At 36.7% G+C, this 12,313-nt stretch overlaps 1 protein-coding gene across 1 annotated transcript in view; it reads right to left on the bottom strand.

The window, feature by feature from the left end:
- Positions 1-928: 928 nt before the first annotated feature.
- The window catches only part of SFSWAP (splicing factor SWAP), a 54,580-nt gene continuing 43,195 nt past the window's right edge, over positions 929-12,313 (bottom strand). Inside the window, exons 14-18 of the mRNA XM_053471589.1 lie at positions 10,497-10,744; positions 8,470-8,592; positions 4,711-4,875; positions 3,605-3,677; positions 929-1,276 (exon numbers count right to left, since the gene is read on the bottom strand). Coding sequence (XP_053327564.1) covers positions 1,211-1,276; positions 3,605-3,677; positions 4,711-4,875; positions 8,470-8,592; positions 10,497-10,744 — 675 coding nt within the window. The 3' untranslated portion in view covers positions 929-1,210. The remainder of the gene's footprint in view (positions 1,277-3,604; positions 3,678-4,710; positions 4,876-8,469; positions 8,593-10,496; positions 10,745-12,313) is intronic.

The raw sequence follows: 12,313 nt of genomic DNA on the forward strand, positions 1-12,313 counted from the left end.
AATAAAACTAGAATGGATAAAGTTTTGTTTGCTCACAAATTCTATGTAGCATAATATATTAGCGTTAAATAATTTGGTTGCGCTCTTTTCTACATGCGTGTACGGCTTGATATTACTTCATGGCTTTTGTTGTGCACAGTTTTTATTCAGAGATGAAGGAACTGAAAAAGTCTTGAAGTCTCTTTACAGAGAAAGTTGATTAATAGCAAATCTGGGATTTATTATGGGGATTTCTTAGAGAGGCGATAGAATCACACCAATGTGTACAAAAACAGTTCAACAGGTTTCTAAAAGTTGACATCACATGGAATTAAAAACAATTTTAAGAACGTCTTAACCCATAATAAAAGGAACCATCTGCTACCCTGCTTTTAGTATTGCTGAAATTAAATTATTAAATTGCTGGTAGTTTTGTTTTTCAGTTAATTTGCTTGGAGATATTAAAAAAACATTTGTTATGCCTATGGAAAATAGATTTGCGCAAAAACTATTCTAAGATTATTTTTCTGTCATTAATTACCCTCTCATGAAGGTAAGGCAGAACAAAAGCAGATGGAAAATAACCTGAGGTGCAGTAAACATTACCGGGGACAGGAAGTTAAAAGGAGGCGAGTTTGTAATACATAACTAACACAATGGGACAGCAACAGATCCGTTATAAAGGCGAATGAAAATAACCCATTAAAACAATGTAAGCCAATCATGTAAGCCCATTACAGATTTACTCCAAACATGCCAACTTCTCTCACCCACCCCAAGACATGTTTGCAACATGTAATAATTCAAAGCAGATTGCAGAGTAAGAAGGGAAAACATGTTTTGCACATTAGCAGAATCACTTACTTTGAATTACCACATTCATTCACAATTTTGCAAAAATAAAAAAAAAAACTCATCAAGAATGTATTGAAACAAGTAAACCAACCAATTTCAGATTTTCTCCACCAAATTTTATTTTGTAGGACTGTGGTACAGAAATATATACACATATATACAGGGGCAGCTGCCGGTCACTGTATACAGGAACTGGAAAAAATGTCAATCAAAAATTGACCAATGGCAGATTTGACTTCCCCAGGGAAATCAAATGGAATTACTGCAACAACTTTATAAAAAAATATTTATATAAAATAAAAAAAGGACAGTTGTTCGGACTTCATTCCCAGTTTAACCATTGATACTGGCAGTTGATGAGTGTTGTATACAAGCATCAAGATGCACTGCTACGCGTATCTTTTGAGGCCGCAAGCATTGCTCTAACTTTAGTCATGAGATCCTGAAAGAGGAAGAGAGAAAGCCATAATATAAAAAACAAAACGATAATGTACATAGCACATTTTGAACACTGTAAAAGCCATAACAGGTCGCAATCATTGACATCCTATTGAAACCAAAGTCAGATTAGCTATATGCACAATTATACACAAAGTATGCTAAAGTAGCACACCTGAAATGTAATTTGAGCCTGTAACAGTTTTATCTTGTCTTACAATGTCCCGAAGCCTGTTTTACGGTATAGTTCTTTATGTTCAAACAATTGTGTTAGTGCCACAAAGGAGCAGTGAAGCAGAGACCGACTTTGCATCAAAGCAAACCTTTATCGCAAAGCTTGCTGGCATAAGTGCAAAATGAAAAGATTAACATGCAGAAAAAGTTATGACATCAGTTAGCCGACTTTATCCTGTAATACTGTCTTCTTTAAGTACAGGAATTACTAGCAGACATGAACGGCTTCAATAAATTTCATTGTATGCTACTTTACTCAAGGACATATCCTCATACCACACAATTTCCCCGTCATTCTTTCCCATTTTCTGCTACAGTATAAATAAAATATGGACTTTACCACTAGGTGCTAATATACACAACTACAAAAACATTTTGCTAAATATGACATTTAAACTCCAGCATGTCCTGTGTGATGCATTTAGCGAGAAGCTTTCTATTACAAGTCGAGATAGCAGGAACTGCAAAAAAGAATTCCATTCCATTCTACTGGCCAAATTTGAAATGTTCAACTGTTTGCTTCAAAATACAGCCAAACATTCCTTAAATAGTTTTAAAATATCAAATTAAAGGGTGTGAAAGAGACACAATGGCTGTTTGTTTTTACATTTTATCACTGGGATTATCAAGGCTACAGGATATTGCAGAAAAACAACATCTTGCCACATGCCATTCCACAAAAGTTAATTAAAGCGCGTACACCATACTACAGGTAACTCCAAGAATGAAGCCAAGATTGCTAAAAATAGAGTTCTACGGTAACAAGGTTTTCAGCCAACACACGAAGAATGGACCTTCTGGAATACAGATGAGACCATATGCACAGCTAAACTACTACTACTATAAGAAAGCTGTTGGATGAAGGTTTGGGGAACCATAGTCTAACAGGTGGAGAGCCCCGATAGCCAAGGACAAAATCTTTTGGCCACCGCACAGAACCACAACTAAATAAAAATGACGGCTAAATATAAAAAAAACATGATTTGTGAGCCCATGGTATTGGGCCCGTCCACAAAATCTTATTGTTCTCTAATAGGATTATATTGTGCTAGCTTTTACAACAGGGAAATGGTGGTAGTGTTAATTTGCAACTGCCAGACATCTAAACTACACAATTTAAACAGCATATAATTACCTCTAGTTTAGATGTCGTACATTTTCCTTATGCCACATTTTCTCTGCTATGAGAGAGACCCCTGCAGCTTTATTCATCTAACCTGTGGCCTCTGCTGACTCCACTAGTTAGGGTGTGGACAGGGCTACTAATTTAATGAACTACATAACTAAAGCTATGTCATGCAGTAATTAAATCACTCATTGTGTACAGGAGTCAAAAGTAAAATGGAATGATTTTCCCTGTATTTGCCAGTATCCACTGTAATGATGGCTAAAGCTGCACTGCATCCAAGGTATGGAGATGGTTTAAAGAGAGATTCGAGTCATCATATGCATTTTAACGATAGTCCCATTGTCCCTTTATATTTATGTAGTGTCCTGGCTGCAAATTAACGGAGGGAACCCGCAGAAACCCCTTCACATATAGATCTGACCGTTTCCCAGTTACTGCCAGTCAGCTCCAGATGCACAGTAAAAACTCCATTGGACTTCCACTGTTTCATTTCTCTGTTTTCGGTGCGGTCAGGGACAGTAAAATGGCCCTTTAAGTATGCAATAAGTACGAATATATAATGAAAAAACATGAATTCTTATTGTTCTACTTATATTTAATTATGCAGTAAATGTCTCAAGACATTCTCAAGTCAACATAAGCAAGGGATGTTAGACGATGAACCACTGATGGGTATCTAATGCATCCAACATTGGTTTTTTGTCAATCTATATTTGCTTTCTGTATGGCATTCCTTCTTATGGAAACCATAAAATTGAACTAGTCTGTGTGCAATACATGCTTAAATGGTCAAGGATATGATTTTGTGACACAGTTTCCCAATTCAAGTTTCATAATGATGTGCAGTGTGTTCATTTCAAATCAAGCAGACATAACAATTTTCTTCTAAAAGGCCATCTGTAGAGAACCACACTTGCAAGGATGATTAGCAGAGATCACACAGCATTTTCTTACAGAATGCAATTTTACCTGAGTTATCTTAGTCTGTACCGAAGAGACAATTTCTGATGCAATATGGCCATCTTTGCCCTGAGAGCTTCCCCTGCAAAAAAAGATTATGTTAATAACTACAAACCCAATTGTAGGCACAGAACAAATGTGTATGTTTGCTACAACTTAAAAGAGCCTCAGTCATAAAAAGCAATTTTTTATGTAAATACCAAATCTAAAAGGTTTCTTTGGCTCTAGATGAACTGCATCTTCTGTGATGATAGATCTGAAGCTAGAAAATAATGTTGCCTTCTCTGTTTTTAGGACTTAATTCACAAACACTCGAGGCTACCGCAATGCAGGAAATCAGCTTAGCGACATAAGTGCAAAGTATGTTAAATATATTGCAGAATAATTTTTTTTTGCCATATCATCTGAAATTGGGATGGAAATAACACCTGTCATAGAAAACTACTCGATAAACATTCAGTTACTTCGTGTTCCGGGACCGCCTTTCTAAATAATGAGGATAAAAATATGCATCTGCTGAATCACTAGAAGAAAAAAAATAAAAGGCGGCTGCACTGTTTTCAAGATAATAGAATAAACCATCATTTATCAACTGTACCTATAGTTTCCACGCACCCCTGGTAGGATTTGCAGCCCATAGAGCTGTGCTGATCTTTTCTGTCTCAGGAGCTCTCATTTGTTATATTAACTCAAGGCAAAACACCACACAGAATACTAGAGGTATTCTACAAAGTGCATACACTAGCTAAAGCTCTAGTGATATCATTTGCTACATCCTATGTTAAGGGAGGAAAGCTCTTAAAAGTTATAAAAGGATCACTGAGATAATTTTCTGGAGGGAGCATGGCTTTCATTGATTAAAAGCTTCTTGAAACATGCAAGTTTTGTGGACAGACGAGTATTGTGAAATTGCTGTAAGAAAAAGACCCCATTCAAAACACACATGAACTGAAAAAGGGTACACAGAACAATGTTTTGATTAGCTTTTGCCTTTATGTACAGACTTCACACTTAGCACTGAAGTATTTTGTTTTCTCATGAAATCAGGGTTAAAAAAATGAAGCTAGCAAGCGGAAAGAGTATTTGCCCAGTACTCGCTGTACCATTCAGGTTACCTGTAGCGTTCTTGGCTGGAGCCTCTGCTCTCCACTGGAGAGGTACTTGACGAATGCACAGAGCTCCCGTTTGCACCCTGTTTGGCTGGTGAGCTGGAACGAGACCTGGGTTTTGATTTTGTCTGCGACCTGGAGTGTCTCTTTTTCCTATTTTCATGAGGGCTGCTGCAGAAGACATAACAATGCAGCATTTAAAAAAATGCCCAATTGTAACAGCATCCACGTCTATACAGGACTACACCAAATGCAGAGGAAACACCACAACACGACAAGTAATAATCATTAAAAAAAGTGTCCGACATGAAATATTACACTGACATCCACAATAGTATACATTTTCAGATTGATATAAAGTAGCTGCAGTGTGAATTTATAAAACATACGCCATTAGAAAAAGTAGCAAATATGCAAGAACACAATCATACTTATTTCAAAATGGATGGCCCACTGGGCTAGCAATTGCTCTGTTTAGGTATAAATTATATCACGCTTCATGAATACTCCGAGAATGTTAAAAGGTGCACTGGTCCTTAGAACACACGCTACTTTTTTATGGCTGATATAAAACCGAAAGATCCATTAGGTTATAAACTGGATGCAGAGAGCACTAAGCTGCTAACTTGCTCCTAAAAGCTTCTCAAACTGTGTGTTTAATAGTGCACTGCTGGCTAGTCTAGTCAGTAGCTGTTTAACTCTGGAAGATGTGGCTCACACGGGAGATTTCATTTAGTGTGTTTGAGAAAAATATATTAAAAGTCATTTTACATGCAGAATTTTCTGTACGCATAAAAACAAAACCTTTTTTGATCATATTAAATACTCAGATTACACACTATAAAAAGTAAAGGAAATTACCACCTATTGGGCACATCTGTCAGTAAATAACAAAAAGAGGGTGCCATACTAGACTGTCAGCTTGTTTGAGCAGGGCCCTCCTAACCTGTTTCTGTAAGTCAAATTGTTACGTTACATACTACTTGTTGTGTCCTGTCCATCCATTGTACAGCACTACAGAATTTGATGGCGCTATATAAAACAAATAATACTCCCACTCTGGTATGAAATGAAGGCGGCATATGCACTTTTACTGAGTAGGAGGTGCACAAAAAAACAAGAAAAGAAACCATTTCACCAAGACCATAAGGTCTACACTGGAATTACGCACTTCACGCTTTACGATGCAGAGTGAGATGTTCTCGCTGGAGATGTGGGCATTTCTTACGGATTTGAAGATGGAGCTCAGGAGAGAAAGGGGGAAGTCAGTTTGTCAAAAGGGCCACTTGCACACTGTGAATCAATGCGGCAAAGAATGCAGAGGGCCAGCAAGAATACACAGAATTAAACGCATGAAAAGAAGGTGTGTTATCCCAAGCAATTACATCTTGCTAATTGTGTAAGTTATAGAACATATTCGTGTACAAGTAAATAAAAATAACATATCCATGTACCATTCTAAAAAAAGGCAGTCACATCTTAAAATCAATTTTGCCTTTTTTGAACTCTCCCATCAAATTAGTAACCAAGACAAAGAAAAGATGCACCACTACCTTTCCTGATATTACAAGAATCAAGATCCGGTATGTTACTGGCATAAATGTAATCAAGTTCACAGTAGCCGTGATACATGCTTCCTACATACATTAAAGAAACTATTGACCCTAACTTTCACAGTCCGATTACTGCAATCCGGGGGTAACCGTTTGACAGCATGGAAAGCAGTGATCCTCACACACTGGTTACAACACACCTTCGCCTTTAGGGATTCTCGGGTAATTCACAGCTTGGAACACACCTAAGCCGACAAGGCAATTTCATTTGCCTTCTTCATACAGGAAGGTTAGGACATTTGGTGATGCAGTAGTTAACATGGCGTGGAGGTGCTGTGTGTTGATTGTCTCATAAGAAGCAGAACTGGTAGCCAGGGCAACAGGGTTTACGCATAATTTCATATTTGAAGGAATATAAAAATCTCCTTTCTACAAATAAGCAAAACTGTATAACAAGGACATGGCATGACTACTCAACCCTGTCCGTCCAATAAAACGAAGCACAAAGGGTTATTACAAATATATATTGGTTTGATCTGTGACACCAATACAGCTTCGAAACTCCAATGAATCCCAGTATTACACACTGATCCTTTTGACACTGGCAAAATAAAGATTTTGAAAATATATAGCCGCTGCTTATATACATTAAGACAAATCACTTACAAAAATGTGAAAAAAAGTCCACAACTAAACTGTCTTTGGGGAGATAAAAACAGTGTGTGAAGGTGGACTACAAATCCAAGATCAAATTTACAAAAATTATGTAATTTTACCCAATGTTTTAATTGGAGATACGATATACTACATGCAGTAGTATAGTATTTCCCAACCAAATAGATCTACAAAACAAGATTTCCCCTACATCAAGAAGATACCGAGAATGTACGTGCTAATCAGTGGAGAAGAGAGGCGGACAGCAACACTCACCAGCTTAATTCTGATAAATTATCTTGCTGGTGCCCGGGGACAAGAAAAGCAGGTCGAAAACATTCTTTTTCACCAATTTTGACTAATGGATATGTACCACCTGGCTCCAAGAGTCAGAATTAGAAAAAAACAAACCACTAGCCATTTAAGCATAATTATGCCCAAACATGAGAAAAGCCACAGTCTAGGTAGGAAGAGGTCTATGGATAATAATATTTGGAACATTCTTCATTAACAACTTTAACAAATACACACACTCTCTCCTATGGTTTAGCATACAGAGTACTTTTTGACTGCACAACTTCTATTGATTAAAAAAGACTTGACATGTTACGTTCCCATCTCTGATCGTGCGGTGTCTACCTGTGCACTGTTCACTCAAGCTATTCTTCCCACTAGCAGAACAGAAGTAAGGCAAGGAGACGCAATATGCTTCTGGACAACACTCAAGGGCCGAGGGGAAAAGAAACAAAGACTGTAACCCCCCCCCCACAAATCCTCTCTTTCAGAAAACCGTACGAGTCTGATCTTCTCTGGCTCAGCAGCTGTGGAAAAGTGCTACAAAGCACAGCAAGATCACCAGGTCTGGAGACAATATTCATTAACACATCTGCGGCTGATGCTTGGTGATAACGCCAAAAAGGCAGCAGTATAAATCTCAAAATATGCCGCAATAATGATTTTGCATGCCTGGATAGTTAGCCAGGGAACAAAATAATATTTTAATTGAAAATATACATGGTTCATAAGCAGAAACAGATTACGTTTTTTGTCAAGGAAATATACCAATAATGTAGAAAAGCTCTGTGATACGTCCTCCCACAGTGTTTCATAATAACAGAAACATTATTTTTGGAGGAAACAGCCAAGCCAATCTGCTAAACATTTTTATATATTTTTATTAGCGTTAGGAAAACAGCTACAACACACATAGTAGAGACATACGGCTTCACAGTGAAACTGAAATTACAAAGTGATGTTATCAGATTGCAACGAATGAGCAATAATGATGCGCCTTTATCTCTCCATGTACAGTCCATAGACTGCAACTTGCCACCATTCTGTGATCCATCAGCAGGAAGTGAAGATGAATTAGTATGAATGTATGCAATATTCTGCTGGTCCAATAAACTACAGCGCTGCAGCCATTAGAGTAGGATTGTTTCTCCCTAGTACCAATGCGCAACTTCTTGAACCTACTTTGCTCAGGACAGATTTAACTTTACTGCATATGGGACTCGAGCAATAAGAGTAAAACAGTTTTGTGTACAGGCATACATACCGTGACCGTGCCCGCTTCCGGCCGTTTCCAGGACTGTACCCAACATGGTAGCCGCCTGAATATTCTCGCTCTTCTTCTCGCCTCCTCTCAGAAGCATGAGATGGCTTTTTGGGTGACCTTGATCTGAAAAACATGGAAAGGAGACACAATATAAAGAATATATTTTTTCTTTAAAAAAAAGTTTGTAACACTACAGTAGGAACAAGACAACGGCACATTTTCTTAAATTCATAGTGCAGTAATGGTGGTTTGCTGGATGGGAGTTGCATCAGCTTCTGCTGTACATTATAACCAGTTACCAAGGATTGCTGCTTGGAACATGGGCAACATGAAGAATCAAGCAAGTTTCAATTCATTATAAATAGCTGCGGATTCTGCAGTCCCTATAAGAAAGTGTTTTATAGAGTGTTTGCGCCAAACAGCAGAAACTCTCATTACTTGATTCTACAGACAGCCACTACATTTCATCATTTGAGAAATTACAACATGAATAAGCTCATTTGAGCACTGTCGAACTAAAAAGGTCGTTACATGGATTCTGGGATTAAAAATTTCAAAATATCACACCTAGGTCCCATAATAGTATAAACAATATTAAAAAAGTATGTTTTTAAAAAACAAGAAATAGTTGAGTTTTGGAATGTACCCCATGCTGTAGACATTTAAACTTTACCTGCCATGAGTGATACAAATGTAACTTGCTCAGCAAATGAAAAACAAGGCATTCATATCACCACCAGACTGAACCCACCACATTAGGACAATTACAGTTTATGGAAAGAAAGTTTTTCAGGGGAAAGTCTGAAAGGTGGGCTGCTTTCTATGGTAATAAAAACCACTTTTTTTAAACTTTCCCCCATAATGCAACACATGCCACCAAAAACAAAAATATGTAAAACAAATTTAAATAAAATATTTGTAGAAGAACTGCACAAACAAATTCAGCAGTTTCAGACAACTTTATAAAGATTTAATAAACAAGATACCACAATAGCCACGTCAAGTGATTCCAATCATGCAACAGAAACCAAAACACCTACACAAATGGTGTCTGGAACAGACCATTCACACAAAAGCACCACAACAAGAGCTAGAGTGAGCCATCTGCTAAGCAAAGACATGTAATGCAACAATGACAAAATTCCTGTACGACAGCAGATATACACACAGGCTGCATGGTGGGTTGGAAAAGCAAAAGAAACTGCACTGGCAGAACTTTATGTAGCGACACAGAAGGATATTTTCCATAAACGTATGTTTAAATTATGTCTCATTACAAAAAAATAAGATAGAGAATCTGTCTACATAGAGAAGGGTTGTACAACTATAGTTCTCAACACCTACAGATAGACCAAGAATTCACCACATCCTTGCCTGAAAATGTGTAATTCAATGAACACAACACTACCACGCTTTAAAATAGATTCATTTAAAAATTAATAATGACGACCACAATTGTAAAACCAAGGAGAGATGCAGGAAACCTAGAGCTACAGACAAGGATAGCCATTAATCAAAGCGCAATATAAAAAGTAGAACAAACTTGAAACGACCAAGCTCAAAGAGCAATAATCAAAAACCTTAATGCAAGTTCAATGTTATGTCCTACAAAGAAATGGCATTACATAATTTGCTACGCTTAATCACAGTTATTAAAGTTATAGTTTAAAAAAAAAAAATTATATATATATATATATATATATATATATATATATATATATATATAGTGGTATCAAACGAAAGCACTTTCTATCTATTAACAATTTGTGCTGGCCCACTATAAATGAAAAATGGGAATCAAGGTTGAGCAAACATAAGGCAAAATATATATAAAAAAAACAAAACTTCAGGTTTTAGGGCACAAAATAGCAGTAGTAAAGGAGGGTTAATTACAATAGCTTGGCTAAAACAGGCCGAGGCCTAATATCTAAGAAATCTAAAGGATTTTGTTTTTAAACGAACACAAATGGCTACAATAAACCACAGATTCATTATTTATGTAAAATGAACTTTTGCTTTTGGCTTACCTGGAACGCCTGACTGTTCTATAAGCAGTAGGAAGAGAATGTTTCACCTTCGTATGGGATCGCGACTTTGACTTGGAATCATATTTAGGCGAACGTGACCTTGACCTGGATCGCTTTTTACGTTTCTTCTTCTTTTTCTCTCTTTCTTCTCTTGGATAGTGTCTGATTGGGGACCTTTGAACGACAGGATACTCTGTCATTGGGATGATGGTGTCTTCTGGTAGGTCACATTCCATACTGCTCACAACCTTAAAGTATACAAGAGTTTATTTTATTCAAGGGAAGACAGTCACATCATGAAAATAGTCTTAATATGTGTGCATACATCGGTAGCTTATTCTAGCCTGCAGGCATCTCATAGAAGCTCAAATAATCAATGAAGACTGCCAATAACTTCACAAGTAAAGCCTCGTCTGCATAACAAACATACCAGGTGATATTTAAAATATTCATTTTCATAGAGGGTAGCTAGAACTTTATATATAAAATAAATGCACTAAACTGCTTCAGTGTGTTTTGCAACGCAGCGCTCACAACCCGCGCAATACATCTGTCCAGAGTAATATAATTAACTTCGTTCAGTACTCAAGGATAATGTAGTAATATCAGGATAAACTATGCAATATTAACACGCTGCCATTCCGTGGCAAAACAAGGGAGTAAATCAGTGAAATGGTTGAAAAGTTACAAGATGTAACACTCTTAAACAGTTGTAAGTGATTATTTTTAATAATTTTTTACAGACGTTTTACAGCATAATCCGTTTTAAGACAGCACTTATGTTTGCCAGCACTAGGCTACTATTTACAAGCAATGTCTATCTAAGAGTGGATTAAAATTAATTTGTCTCACAAAAATGCTGGCCAACTTTTCATCCACTATTTACTTAAACTGAAGGGCCAATGCTAAATGCGGCTATATTTTAAGACTACATTGTAGAGGCATGTGAACATTTCAGAAAATCCTTGTGTTACAATTTATCAGAATGTTGTGTAATTAATGTGTGACTTCGAGACCATGGAACAGTGCATTGGGCCTACCTAGATTTTTAAATATTGGAACTAACGTATAATACACACACATTCATATGTCAGAGAAAAGACTTGACGTTGCCTTTACTCCCGATACATAACTTTTTAAGCTCTGTAAAGGGAGAACAATGAAAAAAGCACTGCCTGTTTTAGAGGAGCGATGAAGGAGTCCCTAATTGCCTTGCACAATACCTAAGAGGCATATAAGGATTCAGACACTGTGATGGTTCATCTCCCCTAATATAATTCTAATATTTAAATATCAAAGGAAGCCCAGGCCAACATTTCGTATAAATTCAAGGATTTTAAATCAACATGCCCAATGTATTCTTTCTAAAGAGTTATGAAGCTCCATGTGAAGTATATTGTGAAATAATCAGTAAAAAATTAAAATTCAATACGTGAAAGCCTGGTGTTTAATAATAAACACCTACTGTAAAATCTAATTTTATCTTATTAAACATACACATTTCAGTATAAAACAAATATAACTTTACTTTAGCTTCTATTGTTATTTAAAGCATTAATATTTAATAGGCAATTTGTTGGTGGAACAATCATGACATGTTAAGTGTAATTCATATTTGTATTGTAATTACATCCCCTAGGATTTATGGTTTTGGAAGACGGCGTCTAGAAATAATCTGCTTCATTACAGAAGATAAACACTTTCATATAAAAAAGCAGAGAAAACCCATTTAAAGTCAGGGTCAACAAAATTAGCAAGTTCGCAATATATGACAGAGTGATCAAGAGAATATAAAAGAAATTAAATGAAGGGTCCCT

This window comes from Spea bombifrons, chromosome 1 (genome assembly GCF_027358695.1).
Source record: "Spea bombifrons isolate aSpeBom1 chromosome 1, aSpeBom1.2.pri, whole genome shotgun sequence".
NCBI classification, from domain to species: Eukaryota; Metazoa; Chordata; class Amphibia; order Anura; family Pelobatidae; genus Spea; species Spea bombifrons.